The sequence below is a fragment of the Macaca mulatta genome, chromosome 7 (assembly GCF_049350105.2).
Source record: "Macaca mulatta isolate MMU2019108-1 chromosome 7, T2T-MMU8v2.0, whole genome shotgun sequence".
NCBI lineage: Eukaryota > Metazoa > Chordata > Mammalia > Primates > Cercopithecidae > Macaca > Macaca mulatta.
Window position 1 is genome coordinate 41,412,258 of NC_133412.1, and position 27,974 is coordinate 41,440,231.

A 27,974-nucleotide genomic window follows, 5' to 3' on the forward strand; every position below is an offset into this window, starting at 1 on the left:
AGGACTTTGGGAGGCTGAGGCAGGCGGATCACTAGGTCAGGAGATCAAGACCATCCTGGCTAACATGGTGAAACCCCGTCTCTGTTAAAAACACAAAAAATTGGCCGGGCGTGGTGGCTTATGCCTGTAATCCCAGCACTTTGGGAGGCTGAGGCGGGCAGATCACGAGGTGGGGAGATCAAGACCATCCTGGCGAACGTGGTGAAACCCCGTCTCCACTAAAAATACAAAAAAATTAGCCGGGCGTGGTGGCGGGCGCCTGTGGTCCCAGCTTCTAGGGAGGCTGAGGCAGGAGAATGACGTGAACCTGGGAGGCGGCAGAGCTTGCAGTGAGTCGAGATTGCGCCTCTGCACTCCAGCCTGGGCGACAGAGCGAGACTCCGTCTCAAAAAAAAAAAAAATTAGCCGAGCATGATGGCGTGCACCTGTGATCCCAGCTACTCAGGAGGCTAAGGCAGGAGAATCAGTTGAACCTGGGAGGTGAAGGTTGCAGTGAGCTGAGATTATGCCACTGCACTCCAGCCAGGGTGACAGAGCAAGACTCCCTCTCAAAAAAAAAAAAAAAAAAAAAAAAAAAGTCTTCAGTGATAATCACCCCGGTCAGAACAAAGGTGCAGGCTGCAATGAGTCCATGGTAGTCTGGTACCATTTAGCAGAGCCTGGTTAGAGCGGAAGTGAGTGTGCCCTCAGGGTCTTTGGGAAAACCCAGGGCAGCTGATGCAAAGTGGGTATGCTCTATCACCAGAAAATAATGCTTTGCTGCCATCTGGTGTTCTCCCAGGTCATCGCACCAACCCCAGAGGAAAAACTCTCCAAGTTAATTTAGCACCAAGCAGCCCTTTCCTCTATTCTTTCCTACCCCGGAAGTCGGGGGCCTCGCTCTGTCACCCAGGAGGGGGAGTGCAGTGGCGCGATCAGAGTTTACCGCGCCTCAATATCCTGGCTTTAAGCGATGCTCCCATCTCAGCCCCCCAAGCAGCTGGAACTACAGGCGTGCACCACCACGCCGTGCTAATTTTTTGATTTTTTGTAGAGACAGGGTCCTGCTATGTTGCCTAGGCTGGTCTCAAACTCTTGAGCTCAAGCCATCCGCCCACCTTGGCCTCCCAAACGTTGGGATTACAGGTGTGAGTCACTGCATCTGGACTTCTCTATTTTTAACAAACCCTAATAAAGCATTTACTAGGTTCCAGGCATTGTGCTCAGCAATTTACAAGCATTCCTTTTTAGTTATCATAAGGGCCCCATGAAATAGGTTAATTTTATCATCCCCATTTTACAAATGAGGGAACTAAAATACAGAGAGGCTAAGTAACTTGCCCAAAGTCACACAGCTACTAAGTGACTGAGTATTGGATTAGAACAAGATGGCATTTTGGCACCAGTTTCTGTGCTCTTGACCGCAGCCTTTGTGAAGACGATCCAGAGTCTGTGTGCTGCTAACAGCACTTGGAGAGAACCTCACCGCCCATACAGCAGCATCCTCTCCACATCCAGTACATCTGCCCCAAATAAGTCCACACCAGAACTGGGTTCACCCATGCCCTATAGGCAGTCTAACCTGAGTCATGGACAACCACCAGTTCAGGCTAAATCCAATGGAGTTTTTTGGAAAAATCTTTATTTGTATTTCATATATACAAAAAGATATCAGAAATAATGTGGCTGAGCGCAGTGACTCATGCCTTTAATCCCAGCACTTTGGGAGACCGAAGTGGGAGGATCACTTGAGCCCAGGAGTTTGAGACCCCCTAGGCAATATAGTGAGACCTCATCTCTACAAGAAATTTAAAAATTAGCTAGCCTTAGTGGTGTGCATCTGTAGTCCCAGCTACCCGGGAGGTTAGGATGGGTGGATAGCTTGAGCCTGGGAGATACAGCCATGATCGTGTCACTGCACTCCAGCCCCGGTGACAGAGTGAGACTGTGTCTCAAAAAAAAAAGTATTAACAGTAGTGGTGCATCAGTAATGAGTATGAACCCCAACAGTTCACTGGCTTGTTTTCTACCATGGTATTAACACATATGTGGAAAACCACCTGGGATACGAGTGCAATGAGACTTTTATAGCAATCCTGCCCCTTCCTAGTAAACTGTCCCCCACTAACTATAGTTAATTGTGTCCTGCTGGACCCATCTACAGTTTTGGTAGCAGTTGCTTCATGGTGGAGCTGAGAAAGCTGCTTTTTTTTTTTTTTTTTTCTGAGATGGCGTCTCGCTCTGTCACCAAGACTGGAGTGCAGTGACACAATCTTGGCTCACTGCAACTGCCACACCCTAGGTTTAAGCAATTCTCTGCCTCAGCCTCCCGAGTAGCTGGGATTACAGGTATGTGCCACCATGCTCAGCTAATTTTTGTATTTTTAGTAGAGATGGGGGTTTCACCATCTTGGCCAGGCTGGTCTTGAACTCCTGACCTTGTGATCCACCCACCTTAGCCTCCCAAAGTGCTTGGATTACAGGCATGAGCCGCCGTACCCAGCCTAAGCCACCAGGCCCAGCCATAAGCTTCTTATTTGTAATGGTCTAAGAAAGTAGTTGATAAGGCCGGGCGCGGTGGCTCAAGCCTGTAATCCCAGCACTTTGGGAGGCCGAGACGGGCGGATCACGAGGTCAGGAGATCGAGACCATCCTGGCTAACACGGTGACACCCCGTCTCTACTAAAATACAAAAAAAAATTAGCTGGGCGAGGTGGCGGGCACCTGTACTCCCAGCTACTTGGGAGGCTGAGGCAGGAGAATGGCGTGAACCCGGGAGGCGGGGCTTGCAGTGAGCTGAGATCCAGCCACTGCACTCCAGCCCGGGCGACAGAGCGAGACTCCGTCTCAAAAAAAAAAAAAAAAAAAAAAAGAAAGTAGTTGATAAATAATTAGCTGAGCCTAGTAGCTCTCATCTGTAGTCCCAGCTTCTTGGGAGGCTGAGGTGGGACAATTGCTTGAGCCCAGTAGTTTGAGGCTGCAGTGGTGCCTTTGCACTCCAGCAAGGGTGACAGAGAGAGACCCTGTCTCAAAAACAAAAACAAGAAGGTAGTGGCTCCTACTGGGGCTCAGAAAGCAATAATCCAAAATATGGCTCCTTGGCGTGCCATGAATTAAAGGAGAATAGAAAGCCTCAGAAGCAGCATCAAAAGCAAAGACTCTCTCACCATATCCTGCCCTCCTGTCTCCTGCCCCTTCCTCCTCCAAAGGGAGTCACAGAAAACAGAATCTCCCTTCCTCAAGGGAGGTAACAGAAACCAGAACCTCTTTCCAAAGCAAGCCATGCCAATCTGGGAAACATGGGAGAATCCCATCCCTACAAAAAAATACAAAAAAAAAAAAAATTAGCTGGGCATGGTGGCATGCACCTGTGATCCCAGCTACTTGGGAAGTTGGGGTGGGAGGATCACTTGAGCCTGAAAGGTTGGGGCTGCAGTGAGCCGTGATTGTGCCACTGCACTCCAGCCTGGGCAACAGAGCAAGACCGTCTCAAAAACAAAAACAATGACAACAATAACAACAAAAAGCAAGTCATAAAACCTAGAAATATTACTCTAAATTTCCCCCGCCCTTCTGTGCATGAGCTGGCCATAAAGAAATTCTCTGACCTACCTTATCTAACAATGGGTCGGTCATAAGACTGCTCCATACCCAGGAGAGAGGAATGCTACACAGAAAGGCCAAGAAGAATCTGAAGAGACAGGCCTTGCTGGGTTTCTCCACTTAGTCCATTACCATTAGATCGCACTCTTTTTGTCCAATCACATTTCTACACAATTGTCCACTCTTCATCAAACGTAAGCAGAAAAACAAGGCAGTTTTCCCTGGGTCTTTGGATTCTTCCTATCTGAAGCCTGCTGTGTCACATAAAACTTGGATTGACTACATTTGTTATGCTTTTCTCTTGTTATCCTGTCTTTTGTCACGGGGGTGTTGGTCATGACCTTTATGATGGGTGAGGAAAGGTATTACACCTTTCTGCTCCTACACTCCCAGCCAAAGCTGTGAACCCGCAGGGCTCTGAGGGGTTATTAAAGGAGGGGGAAGCCCAGTGACCAGCTAGCATTACTTGTAAAGCAGAGTTTTAACCCGGATCCACTGGCTCCTTAGCAGTCTGTGAATGTCCTGGAGTCACATGCAGAGTTTCATGTGAGTGCCTTTTTCCCCCTATGGACAGGGCCCATTCCACATCTTTTATGTGATTTTCCAATTGGTCTGACTTTCCAGAAAGGATAATCATTCTTGTAAATCAGGAGTTTGCTAATGGCACACAGGCCAAATCCAGCCCAATGTTGGAATTTTGTACAACTCACAAGCTAATATTGTTTTTATATTTTTAAACGGTTGAAAAAATCAAAAGGAAAATAGTAATTCATGGCACATGAAAATTATATGAAATTCAAATTTGTGTCCATAAAGTTTTCTTGGAGCGCAATCACGCTTATTTGTTCACAGACTATCGGCTGCTTTTGTGCTACAAGGGCAGAGTTGAATAGTTACAACAGAGCATATGGCTTAAAAAGTCTAAAATAGTGCCTATGTGGCCCTTTTCCAAAAACATTTCCTAACCCTTGCCAAAGATGGACTATTAATGCAATAGACGTTAGTTTTTTGATCCCTGTCACTCTACTATAGAATTCCCACCATGTGAGTCTTTCTGGGGGGACAGAGTCCACCTCTCCACACCAAAGGTCAGATTTTCTTTTCTCCTACCTCCTTGGCAGCCAGGACATGGACATGTGACTTGAGATCAACCGACTAGAGATCTCACCCAGGACTAGGAAGCTGGAGTGAGTCACACAAAAATGAGAAATCATTCTGACAGTAGCAGAGACAACAGAAGTCACATCTAGCTTCCAGGAGCAGCAGGACCAGCAGCTCAGGTGACTCCTGTAGCAATAATCCACTTGGAGTTGCATGTCAGTAGCGTCCTCACCAGACAGTCCCTAAGGCATGGTTTTGTCTTTGGACCTGCTGCCTGGCTTCTGCTTCTACTTGACCAGGGCTAGCTCAGGCACTAGATAAGACTGAGCCTGAATCACTTACTGCCTAGAGCAGAGAGAAGCTGAAGGTACAGGTTGATAAGTATGAACTCCAGGACAGACAATGGCTGATTTATCTTTGTGTCCTTGGCACCCAACACAGTGCTTAGGTCCAGACTTTGGGAGCTAGGCAGTTCTGGCTCAGGAGTTCACTCACATGGTTTGCAAACTGGCGCTGGTTGTTGCTGGGAGACTTCAGTTGCACTCCACGTGGAACTCTCCACAGGGTGGCTTGAGTTCTCGTGACATAGTAGCTGGATTCCCACAGAATGAGCAATCCAAGAGACTAAGGTGAAAACAGCAATACCTTTTATGATCTAGCCTCAGAAGTCACCCACTGTCACTTCTGTTATTCTGTATTAGTACATCCATCAGCTCTAATTCAATATGGAAGGAAACTATACAAGGGCATGAATACCAGCAAGTGAGGATCATGGGGGCCATGTTCGAGGCTACTATACGTCACATAACCATTAACCCCTAAAACAAACCAAATGAAGTACAAATAAAGTGCAGACCATACATTTAGGTTGGTTTAATCAAAACTTCTTTGGTGGACTTCTTGATCTTCAAAACTGTGTATGCCATCTAGCCTTCTCCACATTTGTTCCTTATCTATGAAGGAGTCTAGGACTCTCCTTGGAAGGAAGGTAGGCCCAATCGTAAGGGTTCCTTTTGGTTCTCACATCTCTGATTCTACAAAATAATCAGCAAAAATAAAGCTTTGAAGATATCTTTTAGGAGTTGACATTTACACTGGAATTTACAATCCAATAAAAACAGTGAGTCATTACAAGAATCATCTGTTTATTTTACAGAGTAATGATTTAAATTGAGTACATTTGCGCACAGTAGATATTTGACACGAAAAGTAGTTGTATCAGAATGAGCATCAGAAAAATAGCAACTCATCTTACACATAATAACTAGAAAATATTATTCTGTCTGATCATTTAAGTGTTACAAATCCTGAGAATGTTATACATTGAACAAATTAGATACTACCTTATAATTAAATCTGGCTTGGAAAGAATCCTTTAAAAAAATGCTCTGAGGTACAAATCACCTATGTATTAAACATGAGTCTTTGACATTATACAAAGAGTTTAAACAAATATATCAAACAATTACAGGCCAATGGCTCTTAAAACAGCTATCAGTCAGGTTCAAGGACACACTGTTCCACAATTTCCCGTAAGTTGGGGTTTTCCATTGCAGCTGCCACTCGCTCTTTGTCATTTATCTGCTTATTGACTGAAAAATACACAGACAAAAGTTAGCAGAAGAACTGTGTCAATATACAGCGCCAGACAGTATTTTTATTAGTCTGCTGAAACAAAAACTTGAACTCCTTGAGAACTTAAAGCTGTTTTTGGCTAATTACTCATAATGTAATTTCCCATCTAGAAGGCAGACTTAAGAGAAAAATATCTACTAGAATTCTACTACTTACCACATCTATTTTTTTCTTTCTAGTCTTTGTCCATATATATATTTTTATACAGTTATATTCAGAGTAAATACAATTTTGAAAATTGCTATTTTTCATCCCTTAAGCCTGTATTTTAAACTACAGGGTTATTTAACATGGTAGAAGTCTTAAGTGTTCTAAAGTAATTATGAACACTATGCTACAATGAATACCTTTAAACATATAGCCTTCTTTTTGGAAATATTCTCAAAAATGGGATTTTTTTAAGAGTACGAATATTTTTATGGTGTGATTCATATCAATGATTTACTTCCCAAAATTACTCACCAATTTATATTGTCAACACCAATACATGAGCTATCAGTTTGGCAGCAATACCTGGTAGTATTATCATTATTATTATTATCCTTTGAGACAGGGTCCTGCTCTGTCATCCAGGCTTGAGTGCAGTGGTGCAATCATAGCTCACTGTAACCTCCCACTCCTGGGTTCAAGAGATCCTCCTGCCTCAGCCTCCCACAGGCATGAGCCACCACACGTGGCTAATTTTCACATTTTTTTGTAGAGACAGGGTCTCACTATGTTGCCCAGGCTACTCTTGAAATCCTGGCCTCAAATTCTGGCCTCAAGGCATTCTCTCGCCTTGGCCTCCCGAAGTGCTAGGGTTACAGGTGTGAACCACCATGCCCGGGCAATAGCTGGTATTATTTAATAAAAACAAATACACACATATACATACATAAAACAGGAGGTAGAAAACGGCTCAATGTTATTGTTATAATTTGCATTTCCTTGACTAATAGGAACATAGAACATTTTCCATGTGCATATATTAATTCTTCTTGCATGAATTTCCTGTTCATGTCTCTTTCTGTTAATCTACTAGATCTTTTTCTAAAATTAGTTTGAATGGATCTTCATATAATAAAGGTATTAGCCCATTACGTTTTCTGTAATTAGCTAACAGCACTCTTAACAGAAGAGTTCGAAAGAGAGACAACTATATTCTTTTTTTTTTTGAGATGGAGTCTCGCTGTGTCTCCCAGGCTGGAGTGCAGTGGCGTGATCTGGGCTCACTGCAAGCTCCGCCTCCCGGGTTCATGCCATTCTCCCGCCTCAGCCTCCCAAGTAGCTGGGACTACAGGCGCCCGCCACCACGCCCAGCTAGTTTTTTGTATTTTTAGTAGAGACGGGGTTTCACCATGTTAGCCAGGATAGTCTCGATCTCCTGACCTCGTGATCCACCCGCCTCGGCCTCCCAAAGTGCTGGGATTACAGGCTTGAGCCACCGCGCCCGGCGAGACAACTATATTCTTAATGTGGATTGAGTTTTCTGGGATGCTGCTAAAATGTCTCATGTAGAATACACACAAACATACACATATTCCTGTGAAAATATTTTCAATTTAGTGTCTTCCTACTACAATGTAGGCTCCACAAAGGCAGGAATGCATCTCAAAGGCTGAACTGTACCCACACATAGAAGGCACTTAGTAAATATTTACTAAATGTAAAACAAGAATCATAAGGTTTAATATTATTGCTGTTGTAAAATCTCATCATTCAAGGAATTTCAAAAGGATAACCTGAGTGGATTTACGGTACCTAAATTCTTATTTTCTAAATCAGAGGTAGAAGCCCTCAGCTCATGGGGTTTAAAGAAATTCAAGTCGCAAAGAGTATAATAATCTACATGTCTAGAACTATAGATAGGACATGGTTTTTAATAGTTTTCATGACATTACCTAAAAAGTTTCCTGGATGGGCTGTTCCTTTGGAAGCAGCAGGCTTCCCTCTCTAGAGCTGTCTTTTACGTAGGAGATTTTGTGTGTCTCTCTCCAGCCCTGTGCATGCCTTTCTGAGTCTTCTGGGTATCTATCTCACTGTCGCCCTTCCTCTATTATCTCTTTCTTCCATTCCTCTGCTATTTCTTCCCACCTTCTCAATTTACTTAGTGATGAAACTTAAGTATAACGTGCCTTTTAAATGTATTTCTCATTATTTGCACTCTATCATTTGTAGATTAAAAACATTAAAATTCTATTTTTAAGGTAACACATGGCTCATACAGAACATTTTGTCTTTTGCTTTTCCCAAACCCCACTTCTGCTATTTTTAAGTAGCTACTGATTGATTTCTCTCTGTAGGCCAGAGGTCCTCTATATAAAACCCACTCCCATTCTAATATACTAACCCAGAGAGACAGCACCTACCCCAAGATTCACTAAAGCTCTACTTGCTAGACTTTCAATTTCAAGTACACAGCTCTTTCTATCCTGCCACCAAAGAAAAGAAGCCTACTTACAGCTCGTAAGTCAAGGTCCCTAGTGCTGGATATTCTTTACAGATGTGTAGCCACTGGCCCAAACCAGTCAACATCCATGGGCTCCAGCGCACTCAAGAGTCCACTGCAAAAATTACTACTTTGAAATGCCTAGGTTTCCTCACCTAGGAAGGAAGAGCTAATAACTAATTATGTACTTTTTTAAAAGTAACCCAGTAGATACTTGGCTGGCGGAAGAATCCAATATCCAAGATATTGGATCCAAATACTATCTGAAGTTGTTTTTCAATTATTTTTCAATTATGTTTTAACATTTACTTACTGTCTTCTTCTGTTGAATGGGTTCCTTCAGAAATGTAGATTTCCAACTGGAAAGGGAAAAAAAAGTAAAAGAAAAAACATTAGCGCATTCTAAGATAAGAGAGTGAAGTGGAATGTACAGTAAATTCACACATCTAGGGATGAGGGCCCAAATCCTGTTTTTTTTTTTTTTTTTTTTCTTTTTGAGATGGAGTCTCACTCTGTTGCCCAAGCTGGAGTGCAGTGGTGTGATCTTGGCTCACTGCAACCTCCACCTCCTGGGTTCAAGCAATTCTCCTACCTCAGCCTCCCAAGTAGCTAGAATTACAGGCGCATGCCACCACACCCAGCTAATTTTTTTTTTTTTTTTTTTTTTAGTAGAGATGGGGTTTTGCCATGTTGGCCAGACTGGTCTCAAACTCCTGACCTCAGGTGATCCACCTGCCTCGGCTTCCCAAAGTGTTGAGATTACAGGCATGAGCCACTGTGCCCAGCAGCCCCAAATCTTGTTTCTAACATCAGAGACTTAGGGACAAGCCTCCCACATCCTTCTCTAAAGAAAAAGGACCAAAATGAGTAGGATTTTTTATTTTGGTCACCTGGGAAAGGCCTGCCAGTGGTACTTCCATTAATTTTTTTATGAATACACAAAAATACCATTTTACACAAATGAGATCTCATATATGTTGTTTTACTTAAGAATATCTCTCTTTGCACTCTACTTCTTCCCAACTCAGTATCTAAACTTCCTGCTGCCCTGCGACTGACCCAGGAAATCTACAATAATGATCTAGTGTGGTTTCTTCCATATTCTTCTCTATACCCACATAATCTTACACAGATTTTACACACACACACACACCAGGGTTGGATGTTTCTTCACATTGCTTGTTTTACAAAAATGGGATCACAATATACAGTTTTCAGCATCCTTCTTTTCTCATTCATTATTATCTTGCTAAATTTATTCTCAAGTATAATACTGGTTAAGCTATCCCTCCTGGCCCTGCTGCACCCATAGACATGAGCTACCCTCCAAGACCCAGAGCTTCTGAGACAACCTACAAAATTATTGCAAATCCTGTGGTAAAGACAGTATGCTGGAATAAAGACATCTACTTTCCAGAGAACATTGGAACAGATGAACTAATTTTTATTTACTTATTTACTACTGAGATGTTTCTCATGAGTGAGAAAAATCATAACTTATTATAGTTAAAAGGGACCTTAAAGGTCATCTAGGTCAATCTTTTTTTTTTTTTTTTTGAGACAGGTCTTACTCTGTCACCCAGGCTGGAGTGCAGTGGCGCGATCATGTCTCACTACAGCCTCGACTTCCTGGGCTCAGGTGATCCTCCCACCTCAGCTCCCACACTCCCACCCCTCTCCTCCCTCGTCTCTATTTTTTTTTGTAGAGATAGGGTTTCGCCATATTGCCCAAGCTGGTCTTGAATTCCTGAGCTCAAGTAATCTGCTCACCTAGGTCTCCCAAAGTATAGAGATTACAGGCGTGAGCCACTGCACCTGGCCCCAATCTCCTTAAAAAAACAAAACAGGCCGGGCGCGGTGGTTCACGCCTGTAATCCCAGCACTTTGGGAGGCCGAGGCAGGTGAATCACGAGGTCAGGAGATCAAGACCATCCTGGCTAACATAGTAAAACCCTGTCTTTACTAAAAATACAAAAAATTAGCCAGGCCTGGTGGCATGCGCCTGTAGTCCCAGCTACTCGGGAGGCTGAGGCAGGAGAATCCCTTGAACCTGGAAGGCGGAGGTTGCAGTAAGCTGAGATTGTGCCACTGCACTTCAGCCTGGGTGAGAGAGCAAGACTTTGTCTCAAAAAAAACAAAACGAAACAAAACAAAACACCTTTCTCCTACTCTTATTCTAGACCGCAAAGCAACAGGTATAGAATCACTCTATACCGATTTACTTCAGTATAAATTTATGCAGGACTCATTATTCTAAAAATGATAAAGGGGAAGAGGCAGCATTTATGCAGCTATTCCTATATGAACTATATTTTGGGGTAACTAAACAATTGATGAGGGGAGCTGTCACCAATAATGGAACAAACTGAATTTATAGGCCTCTGATGTGATGCAATGAGAACACATTTATTCAGTATTCTTGCCAAAAATGCATAAACTGAATCTAACCGTAAAATGCAATTTATGCATTTCAATGCATAAATTGAAAACTCAATTTGAGGGACAATCTATAAAATATCTGGTTTACATTCTTCAAAACTATCAAGATCATGAAACAAAGGCTAAGGAACTACTCCAAATTAAATGAGACTAAAAGACATGACAACTAATGCAATGTGTGATGGGGTAGAGGACCAGAGCCAGGAGGAGGGACCACCATGAAGGATGTTACCAGACAACAGGGGAAATTTGAATATATGCTGTAGATTAGATGACAGTACTGTATCAATGTGCTGGTTTTGAAATTTATACTGTGGTAATGTAAGAGAATGTCCTTGTTTTCAGGAAATACATCCTATGGTATTTAGAGTAACGGGGCATTACACCTGCACTCAAACATTTCCAAAAAATGTGTGTGTGTGTGTGTGTGTGTACATATATAGAGAGAAATTAATGATAAACCAAATGTGGCAAAATGTTAACAATTAGTGAATCTGAATCTGGGTGAAGGATATATGTAATTTCTTTGTACTATTCTTCACTATTTTATTTCTTTTCTTTCATTATTTTAATTCCAAATAAAAAGTTAAACACTGTAATTAAAACAGTTAAAAATGCAAAGTAAAATAAAATTCACCGGGCATCATAAACCACTAGTATTATAATTTATTAATTTACTCAATTTAAGACGTATTTATTGAGCTGCTAATATGTATAAGATCATAGCAGGAACACAGAGATGTATCATTTATGAATCTTGACTTCAAGAAGCTGACAGCTGGTCAGGTGTGGTGGCTCATGACTGTGAGATCCCAGCACTTTGGGAGGTTGAGGCAGGTGTATCACCTGAAGTCAGGAGTTCGAGACCAAACTGGCCAACATGGCGAAACCCTGGCTCTACTAAAAATACAAAAATTTGGCTGGGTGTGGTGGTGTGTGTCTGTAATCCCAGGTATTTGGGAGGTTGAGGCAGGATAATCGCTTGAACCCAGGAGACAGAGGCTGCACTGAGCCTAGATCGTACCACTGCATTCCAGCCTGGGCAACAGAGTGAGATTCCATCACAAAAAAAAAAAAAAAAGAAGCAGCAGCAGCTGACAGTCCAGGAGGGAAGATGAAAATTAAATAGTTAGAACACAAGTTAGAAAATGACACTCTCTACATCAGAAGACAAAGAAAGAGCCATGGGGCCAGGTGCAGTGGCTCACGCCTATAATCCCAAACACTTTGGGAGACTGAGGTGGGAGGACTGCCTGAGCCCAGGAGTTCGAGACCAGCTTGGGTAACATAGTGAGACACTGTCACTATAAAATTAGCTGGGCATGGTGGCATATGCCTGTGGTTCCAGCTACTTGGGAGGGTAAGGAGGGAGGCTCACTTGAACCCGGGAGATCAAAGGTTCGGTGAGCTGTAATCATACCACTATACTCCAGCTTGGGCAACAGGGTGAGACTCTGTCTTTAAAAAGAAAGAAAAAAGAAAGAGCTATGGCAATTCAAAAAAAGAAATAGGTTTAGTTATGGAAATCAGGACTAGTAGTATGGAAAGGTGAATACAAAAAAATTTAAAAAAAAATTAAAGATTAAAAAAAAGAAAGAAATTTAAAAAGATAAATAAAAATTCATTTTAAAAAAGAGAAAGAAATCAGGACTGACATCATGGAAAATAAAAAAAGTATTTCACTGGGCCTTAAAATGTGGGTAGGATTTGGCCAGGCCAGTGGTTCATGCCTATAATCCCAACATTTTGGGAGGCCAAGGCAAGATGATCACTTGAGCCCTGGAGTTTGAGATTAGCTTGGGCAACAAAGAGAGACCTCATCTCTACCAAAATTTAAGAAAAAATTAGCCAGGCATGGCGGTACATGCCTATAGTCCTAGCTACTTGGGAGGTTGAGGTGGGAGAATCAGTTGAGCCTGGGAGACAGAGGCTGCAGTAAGCAGTGATCACACCACTGCACTCCAGCCTGGGAGACAGAGCAAGACGCTGTCTCAATAGCAAACAAAAAAGATGTGTAGGATTTGAACATATGAGATGGGAGGAAAGGAACTCCAAGTTAGACAGGGTACTCTGTGTAAAGGCTTGGCAGCAGCAAGATAGAGAAGGCATAATTGCCCAGCAATTACAAAAGGCAGTAAGAGACAAGCCCGAATCATTCATGAACTATAACCAATTACTATGAATTAACTGTGATATCCATATTCTTGCTCAATAGTAGGGTTAAAAACATTTTCCTCAGATATCACACCAAAAGCACAAGTAAAAAAATTAAAAACGAATGAGACTTTATCAAAATTTAAAGCTTTTGTACTGTAAAGGACACCTTCAAGAAACTGAAAAGACGACACACAGGATGGGAGAACATATTTGCCAATCATATCTGGTAAGGGATTTGTATTTAGAATATATAAAGAACTCTTATAATTCAATAATAAAAACACATCCTTATTTTAAAATGGGCAAAGGATCTGAATAGACAGCTCTCCAAAGATATACAAATGGCCAAAAAGCACATGAAAAGGTTCTCAACATTATTAGCCACCAGAGAAATAAAAATCACAACCACCATGACAGCAGGGTGTGGTGGCTCACGCCTGTAATCCCAGCACTTTGGGAGGCCGAGGCAGTGGATTACTTGAGGCCAAGAGTTCAAGACCAGCCTGGCCAACATGGTGAAACCCTGTCTCTACTAAAAATAAAAAAAAAATAGCCGGGAATGGTGGTACATGCTTATAATCCCAGCTGTCTGGGAGGCTGAAGCATGAGAATCACTTGAACCCTGGAGGAGGAGGTTACAGTGAGTCGAGATTGCGCCACTGTACTCCAGCCTGGCAACAGAGCGAGACTGTCTCAAAAACAAAAACAAGGCTGGGTGTGGTGGCTCACCCCTGTAATCCCAGCACTTTGGGAGGCTGAGGCGGGTGGATCACGAGGTCAGGAGTTGGAGACCAGTCTGGCCAATATAGTGAAACCCCGTCTCTACTAAAAATACAAAAAATTAGCCAGGCGTGGTAGCGGGCGCCTGTAGTCCCAGCTACTCAGGAGGCTGAGGCAGCAGAATCGCTTGAACCCAGGAGGCAGAGGTTGCAGTGAGCTAAGATGGTGCCACTGCACTCCAGCCTGGGTGACAGAGTGAGACTCCGACTCAAACAAAAACAAAAACAAAACAAAAAACCATCACTTCATACTCACTAGAATGGCTATAAACAAAGATAATAATAAACGTTAGCAAGGAGGTAGAGAAGTGGGAACCCTCATACAGTGTTGGTGGGAATGCAGAATGGTGCAGCCACTGTGGAAAACAAACAATTCCTCAAAATGTTAACCACAGAGTTACCATAGGACTGGGCGATTCCACTCACAGGTGGAAAAGAAATGAAAACATATGCCTACACAAAAACTTATACATGAATGTTCATAGCAGCATTACTTATAATAGACAAAAAGTAGAAACAACCTAAATGTCCATCAACTGAATAACAGATAAGCAAATGAGTAACAGACAAGCAAAAACCACTGAAATGGTATACTATAAATACGTGAATTGTGTGGTATGTGAATTATATCTCAACAAAGCTGTTTTACAACAACAACAAAAACACATCTTTCTTACCTTATGTTTAAATGGTAAACATCGCTGAAGTTTTACTCTTAAGCACAGCCCTGTGGAGGGAAAAAAACACCTCCAGTCATCTCTTTATTGCTTCTTATTGGTTCTTGAAAAAGCATACAGCTTCGTTTATGTGCCCCCATACAACATAGTCGCTGAAAACAGCTTTGGCTCAATCCAGAGCAGAGCTCCTTTGAGTCTGGCACCACACAAGGACATTTACTATATAATCTTACATATTCCTTAGGATAATCCAATAAACTATTACTAACCCCCTTCTACAAATTTTTAAACCAAGGTCACAATGTAACTTCCTCAAGGTCACTGAGTTACAATAGTGGCAGAATTGGGATTGGAACCTATGACCACTAGAAAGCCCAGGCCATTTTTACTACATTAGTTGGCCTTCCAGCAAAAGTCAATTAACTCATTAAGCTTTTTTTTTTTTTTTTTTTGAGATGGAGTCTCACACTGTCACCCAGGCTGGAGTGCAGGAGTGCGATCTCGACTCACTACAACCTCTGCCTCTCGGTTCAAGCAATTCTCCTGCCTCAGCCTCCTGAGTAGCTGGGATTACAGGTGCATGCCACCACACCCAGCTAATTTTGTATATTTTTGGTAGAGATGGGGTTTTGCCTTGTTGGCCAGGCTGGTCTCAAACTCCTTACCTCAAGTGATCCGTGTGCCTCAGCCTCCCAAAGCGCTGGGATTACAGGCATGAGCCACCCCACCTGGCCAATTCAATTAACTTTTTAAAATGACCCACAACAGGCCAGGCCACACAAAAAAATAAAACCAAGTCAAAGCCATTTTAAAAGGGCCATATAAAACCTCTCAAATTTGTAATCCTTTATGCCTGCAAGGTACAAATACAGTAACTTCTTTAAAAAAAGTTCCACTGAAGTTCAGTTTATCATCCCATGCTAAGACACATCAACAAAACCTCAAACCATACAGGAATACAGCAAGATATAATTGTTAGACTACTTATCTTTTAGGGAGGTAGTAACTTGGTTTTGGTTTTCTAAGTACCATTTCGTTTTCTAAGAGAATTTTTTGAAAAATCCCAAAACAGGGAAAAGGAGTAGATGAGATATAATGAGGTGGTGCTTGCCACGGGGTCTTTATTTACTTATTTATTTTTTTTGAGACAGAGTCTTGCTCTGTCGCCCAGGCTGGAGTGCAGTGGCGAGATCTCAGCTCACTGCAACCTTCATCTCCTGGGTTCAAGAGATTCTCCTGTCTCAGTCTCCCGAGTAGCTGGGACTACAGAAGCAAACCACCACACCCACTAATTTTTGTATTTTTAGTAGAGACGAGGTTTCATCATGTTGGCCAGGCTGGTCTCGAACTCCTGACCTCAAGTGATCTGCCCGCCTCGGCCTCCCAAAGTGCTGGTATTACAGGCGTGAGCCACTGCACCTGGCCTCTTACAGTCTTGAATACAGTAGTTCTATAATAAATATTAGAGAATTCTAAAGAAAATATATCATTTCCTTAAGAGGGTCTCTCTTCAGAGGATCTGCCTTAAAGCATATTTGGGAGAGTTCCTCTTCGCCTGGCCCCACAATTGTCTCCTTAATTTGTTATCTGTGTACTGTCTGAATATCCTCATGTATTTTAGTCACTGTTGGTAGGTGTTTTACAATTCACAAAGCACTTTTTTGAGCATCATTATCCTCAAGAGAAGTAGTACAGCATAATTGAGATACTTTAGGTTTCAAAAGTAGCTTCACTACAGACTCGCTATGATCCTGCATAAGTTACTTAACCTCTCTGAGCTTCAGTTTCCTTATCTGTAAAACAGGTATTATAGTATCAGCTGGGCAAGGTGGCTCATGCCTGTAATCCCAGCACTTTGGGAAGCCAAGGCAGGAGGACTGCTTGAGCCCAGGAGTTCAAGACCAGCCTGGGCAATATAGCAAGACCCCATCTCTAAAAGTAATAATAATAATAATAATATTAAAAAATATAATAATATCACAATATATAGGGTTGCTATGAGGAATAACTTGTTATGTAATGTGTTTAAAACAGTACCTGACACACAAGTGTACAATAATAGTATAAAAACAGCTAATACTATTTTATACTATTTTATAATTTTCATTTTACAGCCAAGAAACCAAGGTAAGTGATTTGTTTAACATTAATTAGTTAACAAGTGGCAGAGGTAGAACCCAAACCTACACCTTCTGACCTCCAAACCCTATGACCCTTCCCATTGGACCACAGCTGCCTTCAGCCATTCTTATCTGGAATAAGTAACCACAAATGATTATCAACTTGTTTCCCTGCTTTACCCCTCTTGTTCCCTTGGAGTCTTGTCAATCACTTACCAAGGTAACACTGAATAGGTGATACTCTTACTCAGGCACCTTTCCGGGCTAGGACTACCAGCTCGGGAGGAGTATCTCTTAACACATCAGAGACAAAGGGCTCTCTCAAGTTTTCCAGCTGTGTTGACTGAACATAACTACTATGACACACTATTATACAATTCTCTAAAAAGCCAATAGGCTGGGCGTGGTAGCTCACACCTGTAATCCCAGCACTTTGGGAGGCCAAGGCGGGTGGATTACTTGAGGCCAGGAGTTTGCATGGAGAAACCCCGTCTCTATTGAAAATACAAAAAATTAGTTGGGCATGGTAGCACGTGCCTGTAATCCCAGCTACTTGGAGGCAGAGGCACGAGAATTGCTCGAACCCAGGAGGCGGAGGTTGCAGTGAGCCAGGATAGCACCACTGCATTCCAACCTGGGCAACAGAGCAAGACTCTGTCTCAAAATAAATAAATAAATAAATAAAAATAAAAAGCCAATGGTCTTAGCTGAAATCCATAACAAAAGGGCTAAGACAAAACTTTCTTCAGGAAGTGTACATATCTGAAATACCAACCATAATCTCATGTTAGCACCCTTATAGAACAGTTATTTTTATTTCATGCACTCTCCTGATATTTCTATAACTGCAATCATGATGCAATTTGTACTTATTCAAATTTTTTTCATGTTTTTTTTTTTTTCTTTTTTAGAGATTGCTGGTTTCAAACTCCTAGGCTCCAGTGATCCTCTCACCTCAGCCTCCCAAAGTGTTACAATTACAGGTGTGGGCCACCACGTCTGGCGAATATTTTCTTCTATAAAATTATTTCCTTAACTCCTGCATCAAAAAGTATAAACTTCCAAATAGGGATTTACCAATATATACCATAAAGCTTCAAAATACGTACATAATCTAACCCAATTATTCCACGTATAGGAATTTATCCTGAGGCAATAATGAGATATATAAAAATATTTATATAAGGCCAGGCACGGTGGCTTACCCCTATAATTCCAGCACTTTGGGAGGCCGAGGTGGGCAGATCACCTGAGGTTGGGAGTTTGAGACCAGCCTGACCAACATGGAGAAACCACATCTTTTTTTTTTTTTTGAGATGGAGTCTCACTCTGTCGCCCAGGCTGGAGTGTGGTGGCGCGATTTCGGCTCACTGCAAGCTCTGCCTCCCAGGTTCACGCCATTCTCCTGCCTCAGCCTCCCGAGTAGCTGGGACTACAGGTGCCCGCCACCTCGCCTGGCTAATTTTTTGTATTTTTAGTAGAGATGGGGTTTCACCGTGTTAGCCAGGATGGTCTCGATCTCCTGACCTCGTGATCCACCCTTCTTGGCCTCCCAAATTGTTGGGATTACAGGCGTGAGCCACCGCGCTCGGCCTGAGAAACCACATCTCTATTTTAAAAATACAAAATTAGCTGGGTGTGGTGGCACATGTCTGTAATCCCAGCTGCTCAGGAGGCTGAGGCAGGAGAATCGCTTGAACCTGGGAAGTGGAGGTTGTGGTGAGCCAAGATCGTGCCATTGCACTCCAGCCTGGGCGACAGAGCAAGACTCTGTCTCAAAAAAATTAAAAAAAAAAAAAAATTTATACATAAAGTTGTCCGGTCAGGCGCGATGGCTCACACCTGTAATCCCAGCACTTTGGTAGGCTGAAGCGGGCATATCACTTGAGGTCAGGAGCTCGAGACCAGGCTGGCCAACATGGTGAAACCCCATCTCTACTAAAAATACAAAAATTAGCTGGGAATGGTGGAGGACGCCTGTAATACTAGCTACTTGGGAGGCTGAGGCAGGAGAATCACTTGAACCTGGGAGGTGGAAGCTCCAGTGAGCCAAGATTGCACCACTACACTCCAGCCTGGGCGATAAAGTGAGACTCCGTCTCAAAAAATAAAATAAAATAAAGTTGCTCATCACAGTATTATTTATAATTGCAAAAGGCTAGAATTAGTCCAAATGGTTACAAAACTTACGATGTATCAATATGATTAGCATGTAACCTATAACTATATAATTAAATAATATTTAATGATGACCAGGTATGGTGGCTCATGTCTGTAATCCCAGCCCTTGGGGAGGCTGAGGCATGTGTATTGCTTGAGCCCAGGAATTTGAGACCAGCCCGGGCAACATGGCAAAACTAGCTAGGCATGGTGGCGCCTGCCTGAAGTTCTAACTTTTCAGGAGACTGAGGAGGGAGGATCACTTGAGCCTGGGAGGTGGAGGCTGCCTGCAGTGAGCCGAGATTGTGTCACTGCATTCCAGCCTGGGCGAGAGTGAGACCCAGTTCAACAACAAAAGTTTAAAAAAAGAAATATTTAATGAGAAAAATAATTCAGATATTTCATGTTATTACTTAACTCTTACAACTCTATAGATATTCTTAATATTCCTATTTTACAGATAAGGAAACTGGGTCTTAGAAAGGTCAAGTAACTTGCCCAAGCCCACAATACAGGACAGCCAATAGATCTGGAATTTTAGCCCAGAGCATATATTTTTTTTTTTTTTGAGACGGAGTCTCGCACTGTTGCCTGGGCTGGAGTGCAGTGGCATGATCTTGGCTTCCTGCAACCTCCGCCTCCCGGGTTCAAGCGATTCTCCTGCCTCAGCCTCCCACATAGGAGTCCAGCCACATTCTTTCATAATAGCTAATTTTTTTCTTTATGTTTTTGTGGGGTATCAAAATTACTGCCAATAAACATGTTACTTGTATAACTGAAATAAATGTTAATTTAACAAATGAATTTGCTGGCTGGGCATGGTGGCTCACGCCTGTAATCCCAGCACTTTGGGAGGCTGAGGCGGGCGGATCACCTGATATCGTAAGTTCGAGACCAGCCTGGCCAAAATAGTGAAACCCCATCTCTACTAAAAATACAAAAAAATTTAGCCAGGCGTGGTGGCAGGCGCCTGTAATTCCACCTACTTGGGAGGCTGAGGCAGAAGAATCGCTTGAACCCTGTAGGTGGAGGTTGCAGTGAGCCAAGATCACACAACTGCACTCCAGCCTGGGAGACAAGAGTCAAACTCCATCTCAAAAAATAAATAAATAAATAAATTTGCTATAGGTTCTTGAACTCTCTATTTAAGAACTCTTGCTCATATGTCAAAATATTTTAAGACACCACCTCCACAACACCCATAGCAGTACTTTCAGTATCTGTTCATTCACAAATTGTCCAATGACCAAAAATAATCATGCATTCAACATTCAGTAATGTTTTTTTCTAGCAATGGGATTTTTTTTTTTTTTTTTGAGACAGAGTCTTGCTCTGTTACTTAGGCTGGAGTGCAGTGGCGCAATCTCAGCTCACTGCAACCTCCACCTCCCATGTTCAAGCGATTCTCCTGCCTCAGCCTCCTGAGTAGCTGGGATTACAGGTGCGTGCCACCATGCCCAGCTAATTTTTGTATTTTTAGTAGAGATGGGGTTTCACCATGTTGGCCAGGCTGGTCTTGAACTTCGGACCTCAAGTGATCTGCTGCCTCAGCCTTCCAAAGTGCTGAGATTATAGGCATGAGCCGCCATGCCAACGGGAATTTTTTTTTTTGAGATGAAGTTTTTGCTCTTGTTGCCCAGGCTGGTGTGCAATGGCATGATCTCAGCTCACTGAAACCTCTGCCTCCCAGGTTCAAGTGATTTTCCTGCCTCAGCCTCTCAAGTAGCTGGGATTACAGGTGTGAGTCATCATGCCCGGCTAATTTTTTTTTTTTTTTTTGAGATGGAGTCTCACTCTGATGCCCAGGCTGGAGTGCAGTGGCGCAATCTCAGCTCACTGCAAACTCCGCTTCCCGGGTTCATGCCATTCTCCTGCCTCAACCTCCCGAGTAGCTGGGACTACAGGTACCCACCACCATGCCCAGCTAATTTTTTGTAGTTTTAGTAGAGACAGGGTTTCACCGTGTTACCCATCTCCTGACCTCATGATCTGTCCGCCTTGGCCTCCCAAAGTGCTGGGATTACAGGTGTGAGCCACCACACCTGCCCTAATTTTGTATTTTTTTTAGTAGAGACAGGGTTTCACCATGTTGGTCAGGCTGGTCTCGACCTCCTGACCTCAAGTGATCTACCCACCTTGGCCTCCCAAAGTGCTGGGATTACAGGTGTGAGCCACCATGTGCAGTCAGCAATGGGATTTTAATAACCACAATAATACCTATGGATTTACAGACCTCCAGTCCCTCAAGACGTGGCCTATATGGTGGAAACCACTAATAGAGGGAACCCAGGTCAACCAGTGAGAAAAGACAGAAATCACAATAGTGGAAATAATAATGAAATAGTGACCTTTTCAATATTTTTTATAAACTTGTTGATTTTTAATAGGTGAGATAGTCCCATGGTTCAAAAATGTAAAAACATAAAATGGTATAAAGTCTCCCTCCCACCCTTTCCCCCATCTGCCCAGCTCCCACCACCACTATTACCCGCTAACACCCTTATAGCTATTCATTTATGTATTAATATTATTCAGGCATATGCAATCAAATACAAATGTATATTTTTGCTTTTACACAAATGATAGCAAAATGATACTTGCTTTTATTTCTTAACAGTATGTCACAGAGATCTCTCCATATCAGTACATGCAGAGCTTCTTCATTCTTTATAGCTGCATAGTATTCCACTGTTTACATTCACTATCACTGATTATTTAATCAATCCCCTACTCATGAACATTTGGTTTGAAATAAAATCCCTTTATAACAAAGCATATGTTCAAAGACACTTACTGTACCTGCTAACAAGTCCAAAATACTGGGAATCCAGCCTCCTAACAGGACTTCTGCCCATACTATGTAGAAGGCAGAAGAGTCACTGAAAGGAGATGGTGATGGCAGCAATGTTAGTCTGACACCACCGACTCCAACCTCCACAACTGAGGAAAAGCACTGGCCCACATGCACTCTCCATTAATTGTGGGCATGTATACCTGGGAGGGGTAACCTGACATAACTAAAGGAGAAGCAGATTTGGAGTCAGGAAATCTGGGTATGAGCCTTAGTTTCACCATTTCCTGGCTACCTGATTCTGTCCAAGTCACTTAAACTCTCTGAGCTTCAGGTTCCTCATCTGCAAAATGAAGATAATAATATTTTAACTCAACAAGCTAATTGTGAGGACTACAGAAGATGAATACACAAAAATACTCTGTAAACCATAAATGTAATACATACACTGTATGATTTTTCAACAATGATGCAAATTGTTATTATGGGTAAATATCAGCAAGAATAATTTAGAATTTATATAAATATACATGTATGCACATAAAAACTTACCAATAAGAGTCGCCAAAGAGCAATGAGGTACTGTTGGCGTGAACCTGATAATAACCAGATATTCTTCTTCATTTATCTCCTGAACTTCCACACAACTTTCCGAGACCACTTCCAGTTCTTCTAAAGTATTGGGCTTTTCTGGGTCCCGGATAGTTCTAATCAAATCTAAAGAATCATCAGAGATAAGATATTCTATTAAAAATGACTATTCTAAATAAAGATGATTTTGCCAGGCCTAATTTAAGCACTGACTTCTCTTACATTTAAGCCAATACTACAGCAACTCCCAGGTTTCTGACAGAAATTTTCACTACTGGTTTCCTCTTGAGAAAACTGTTTTCTTGGATTACTATAAGACCATATCCAGTTTCTCTAATCGGACATTGCAGAGAAAACATAGTAAGAATGGAAACAGTGTCATGGAAGCTCAAGAGGAAGAAATAACTTTCAGCTTGAAATAATGTGGTATCAGGCTTCATAGGAGTGGAATCTGAATAAAACCTTGAAAAAAAGGTAACATTATATTTGACATTTAAAGTGAAGGAAAGTAGCTGGGCATGGTGGCTCACACCTGTAAACCAAACACTTTGAGAGGCAAAGGCAGGAAGATCACTTGAACTCAGAAGTTCGAGACCAGCCTCAGCAACATAGTGAGACCCCCCCGTCTCTACAAAAAATACACACAAAAATTAGCTGGGTGTGGTGGTACAGGCCTGTGGTCCAGCTACTCAGGAGATCGCTTGAGCCTAGGAGGCGGAGGTTGCAGTGAGAGCGGAGATCGTGTCACTGCACTCTAGCCTGGGCAACAGAGCGAGACCCTGTCTCAAAAAAAAAAAAAAAAAAAGGCTGGGTGTGGTGGCTCATGCATGTAATCCCAGCACTTTGGGTGGATCACAAGGTCAGGAGATCGAGACCATCCTGGCTAACACGGTGAAACCCTGTCTCTACTAAAAATACAAAAACAAAATTAGCCAGGCATGGTGGTGGGCGCCTGTAGTCCCAGCTACTCAGGAGGCTGAGGCAGGAGAATGGCGTGAACCAAGGAGGCGGAGCTTGCAGTAAGCCGAGATCCAGCCACTGCTCTCCAGCCTGGGCGACAAGAGTGAGACTCCATCTCAAAAAAAAAAAAAAAAGAAAAGAAGTGAAGGAAAGTAAAGAAGAAGAACCCTAGTTTGCCTGGAAGTAGGCATAAGTGAAAGGAGTATTAGAGTATGAGATTTGGGTCTGACCATCAAGTGTCTTTTACAGCCAGCTACTGGCAATAGGGAGTCCTCAAGAGGTTAGAGACAAGTGACATGGACAACACTGTGCTGTCAGTTGGTAACTCATCATCAGCTGCTAGACTCAGACTAAAAATCAGAACCAATGACACCAGCTAAAAACACCAGGCCTAAAATAGCACCTAGGAGAACACTGGCAGAATTAAGAGAAACAGAACAAGGGAGACATCTGGGTGGGGCATAGGGCAAATGAGTTCAATTTCATACAGAATGATTTTGAGGTGCTTAAGGGGTTATCCAGTGGAGTTTTCTAGCAAGCGGTGAACTGTAGCATAGGGTTTAAAACAGCACCAAAGCTAGAGTGGTTGTTAAACCCACAGGATTCACAAACAATAAGCAGAACCTTGGCTGAACATTGGAATTACCAAGAATGTCTCAAAACAAACAACAAGGCCTGGTGCAGTGGCTCAGGCCTGTAATCCTAGCACTTTGGGAGGCTGAGGCTGGTGGATCACCTTAGGTCAAGAGTTCGAGACTAGCCTGGTGAACATGGTGAAACCTCGTCTCTACTAAAAATACAAAAATTACTCAGGCGTGGTGCTGGGCACCTGTAATCCCAGCTACTTGGGACACTGAGGCAGGAGAATCACTTGAACCCAGAAGGCAGAGGTTGCAGTGAGCCAAGATCCCGTCATTGCACTCCAACCTGGGCAACAGAGCAAAAACTCTGTCTAAAAAACAAAAAAAAACAAACAAACAAAAACTGATGCTGGGCCCCAATTCCAGAGACTCTGATTTAATTGGTTTGCTGGCCTTGAGTTTTAAAAATTCCTCAGGTTGTTCTTAGGTACAACCCAGTCTGAGAATCAGTGGTATAAAGAAAAAAGAGACCCAACAGATCCATGCGAAGCACCTAATTTAGGGATCAGAATGAGAAATAAAAGCAAAAAGAACTAGAGAAAGAAAGACAGGGATGGTTAATAACATTAAATGCTGCAGAAAAATTCAGGCTGATGAGAGCTAAAACAGGTCTTTCATTTGTCACCCCAGTCAGCTGTAAGAAAGCAGTTTCAGTAGAGAGGGGGTGGGCTGAAGCCAGATTGCAAAAGGGGAAGCAAGCAGGAACTGAAAATGTCTTCCTAGGGCCTTAGCTGGGAAAGGAGGGACAGGAAAAGGACAGTGACTTTATAAGGAAGCTAGAACAATGACAAGTATAAGGGCAACTTTGAGAAGAGAAATTGAAAATATAAGTGGGGAGGAAGGGAGACTGGTAAAATAAGCAGAAGGGAATGGGATCAAAAATTCAGGAGTCTGGGTTGGCCTTGGAAAAGACAAGATTTCTTTCTTACTCTGAGGCTGGAGAAAAAGATGAAGGAAAGGAGAACAATAAGGAGAAATGGTGAGGTAGAAAGGAAAGAAGCAGAACTTTACATAGAACGTGCTTGAGGTTCTCAAATCTGAAGTTTTGCTCTATTATTTATCACACAAAATTATATGTAATCAGAAATGCAACTGGGAAAAACAAGAACAAACTCTATTTTCTCTTTAAGTTGCTCCTGGGCTTGTCACTTGATTAGAAACAGAATTTTGCCAAGCATGATGGCTCATGCCTGTAATCCCAGCACTTTGGGAGGCTGAGGCAAGTGGACCACCCACCTGAGTTCAGGAGTTCAAGACCAGCCTGGCCAACACCGCAAAAACCCGTCTCTACTAAAAATATAAAAATTAGCCAGGTGTAGTGGCATGTGCCTGTAATCACAGCTACTCAGGAGGATGAGGTAGGAGAATCACTTGAACCCAGGAGGCTGAGGCTGCAGTGAGCCAAAATTGTGTCACTGCACTCCAGCCTGGGTGACAGGAAAAAAAAAAAAAAAAAAAAAAGAAACAGAATTGGAAAATACAGGAAAGAAAGTGGATAAAGTTTCTCTTTCACAGAGCTGTGTTATCATGGGACTTAGGGAAACAGAGTTTTCTGAAAAGGAATTTTCTGCCTCTCATACTAGGCTTTCTCCCCATAAGGCTCATTTAACTGTATTATATTCTTTATATGCCACTAAACCCTGAAATTAAATCTCATCCTTATTACATTTCTCTAGTTTTCTAGTTTCTAGATTTGAGAGGTTTGGCTTTATTTCTTTAAAAAGAAAGAAGGGTCGGGTGTGGTGGCTCATGCCTGTCATCCCAGCCTTTGGGAGGCCAAGACAGGCAGATCACTTGAGCTCAGGAGTCCAAGACCAGCCTGGGTAACATAGCAAAACCTCATCTCTACAAAAAAACACGAAAATCAGCTGGGCATGGTGGTGCATGCCTATAGTCCCAGTGAGTCAGGAGGCTGAAGTGGGAGCATGGCTTGAGCCTCGGAGGTCAAGGCTGCAGTGAGCCGTGATTGCACCACTGCACTCCAGCCTGGGCACTAGAGTGAGACCCTGTCTCAAAGAAAAAAAAAAAAAAATTAAAAGAAAGCTCTCCTCATACTCCCCAGACTAATATTCTTCCACAGCCCTGCACTGATATTAAAATTCTTCATTTATATTTAAAACCTTCAGTATCCAATTGTATCCCACTACCTAAAACAATATTCAACCACATCTCCACCTTTAACCACAAACTCTATCCTATAGCCCCATCTATCTGTCATTTCCTATCTTCTTATCTCCATACTTTTAAGTTTCCTCTTAGTATGCCCTCTGACCCTCTACATATCTAGATCCTAATTATTCTTTGAGGCCCAACTCAAGTGACTCGTCTTTATTTCAAAGTCTTTCCAGATTCCCTCAGTCAGAGACTAGTATCTCCCCTTCTCTGAATTTCTGTATCTCTTTTTCAGTCTACGGCCTTCTATTACATACTCTATTTTTGCATAAATAGGTTTCCTTCAGTATCAGTTTGAAGACTAGAGTCACTCTCTTCCAAAGTTATATCTCCACTGCCCTACCATCCCTAGATTATGTGGACAGAGATCTGGCACGACAGGGATGTGGTCTGTCTGCTTTGTGGAGATCATTTCACTCATAATTATCATCTGCCTGGGGGTTGATTAGGTAAGTCCTGCCTCCATTAAGAGAGGTCAACCAGATTAGCTCCCAAAGTATTCCCTAACCCTGGCGTCCTTCCACTGGCCTATAATCCTTACTTGAATGATATTTGTATTCTATGTTTAGATCTCTCAATATTATATCCAGTCTTTTCGGTTTTCAAAAACAATACAACATAATTTAAAAAACAAAAAACAGTTGTAAGTCAATCGTGAAATGGTGGAAAGTGCATTAAGTTTAGAGCCAGAAGGCACAGTCTTCGCTTTTTTGCGCTGCTCCTTACTGGCAGTGTGACCTCCAGGTAGTTCTTTAAACCTTCGTTTCCTTGTTTGTACAATAAAAATGGCCTCAAGGGTTAAACAGAAAATATTTAATATACAATATGTAAGAGTGTGTATGTGTGTGATGTGTGTGTATACAAGGCCTCGCTACAAGAAGCCAATCTCGTTCTCTTCTTTCGGGGACCTCTGCTTACTGACTTTGCCGGAGAGAGAGGCTGTGACCTTGGGCCAGTCCCCAACTCGACTGTCACCTATAAGTGCCCTCAGCGGTAGCAAAAGTGTGTGTCCAGGAGCCAGAGAACGAGGCTCTAGTAGTGCAATCAGGCCAGTTTTGCTTCCTAACCAAGCACCCTAGACTTGTGCTCTTCCCACAAGTCTTGGAATGGTCACTAAGACGTAGGCCACACGTGGAGAATGAAGCTCTTAAGACCTCCGGAGTCGGCTTGCCCCAGGTTTACTTTCAGAGTCCAGTTCCCAGAAAGACCCACACTCCCACGTGACTTAGGACCCCGAAGAAAGTGCCTGCTACGCCCCGGACAAGAGCTGGCCAGAAAAAAAAAAAAAAAAACTGGTCTCCCCTCCCAGCCCTCAGGTGAGGCCATCATCCCCGCACCCCTCAGCTCTGGCCTGCACCTATAACGCCAAATGCTGAGCCGGGTAAAATTAATTACCATAAACCTCTAGCGCTTTCTCTTCCATGATCCGGGGCTGCCGGGCAGCTCCCGGCTCAGAGAGGCCCGAGAGCCACAGGACTCTGCTCAGCGTCCAGGAGAGCAGCCCGGACACCCGCTGCATCCTCACGCTCAGCCATCCCTGGCGACTGTCCCACTCGCGCCACCGTCTCTCAGCAGCCTCGGGATTGATCAACTTCCTGGTCTTCAAATGGGCCGAGATGAGCCTAAAGGTTCAGGAGAGCAGAGAATAGGCGGGGCCGGACGGAGTAGCTTGAAGGACCTAAGGAAGGGGCCTCAAGGACTACAAGTTCCAGCGTGCTTTGCTCGGTTTCGGCGGGACAAA

General features: G+C 42.9%; 1 protein-coding gene across 1 annotated transcript; it reads right to left on the minus strand.

The window, feature by feature from the left end:
• Positions 1 to 5,811: 5,811 nt before the first annotated feature.
• Positions 5,812 to 27,936, minus strand: CIAO2A (cytosolic iron-sulfur assembly component 2A). Its single transcript, XM_015142449.3, has 5 exons — positions 27,629 to 27,936; positions 22,422 to 22,586; positions 14,799 to 14,848; positions 9,060 to 9,105; positions 5,812 to 6,275 (listed from the first exon to the last, which is right to left on the minus strand). The coding sequence occupies exons 1-5, from the start codon at positions 27,750 to 27,752 to the stop codon at positions 6,178 to 6,180; spliced, it is 483 nt and encodes a 160-aa protein (XP_014997935.1). The 5' UTR covers positions 27,753 to 27,936; the 3' UTR covers positions 5,812 to 6,177.
• Positions 27,937 to 27,974: the final 38 nt, after the last annotated feature.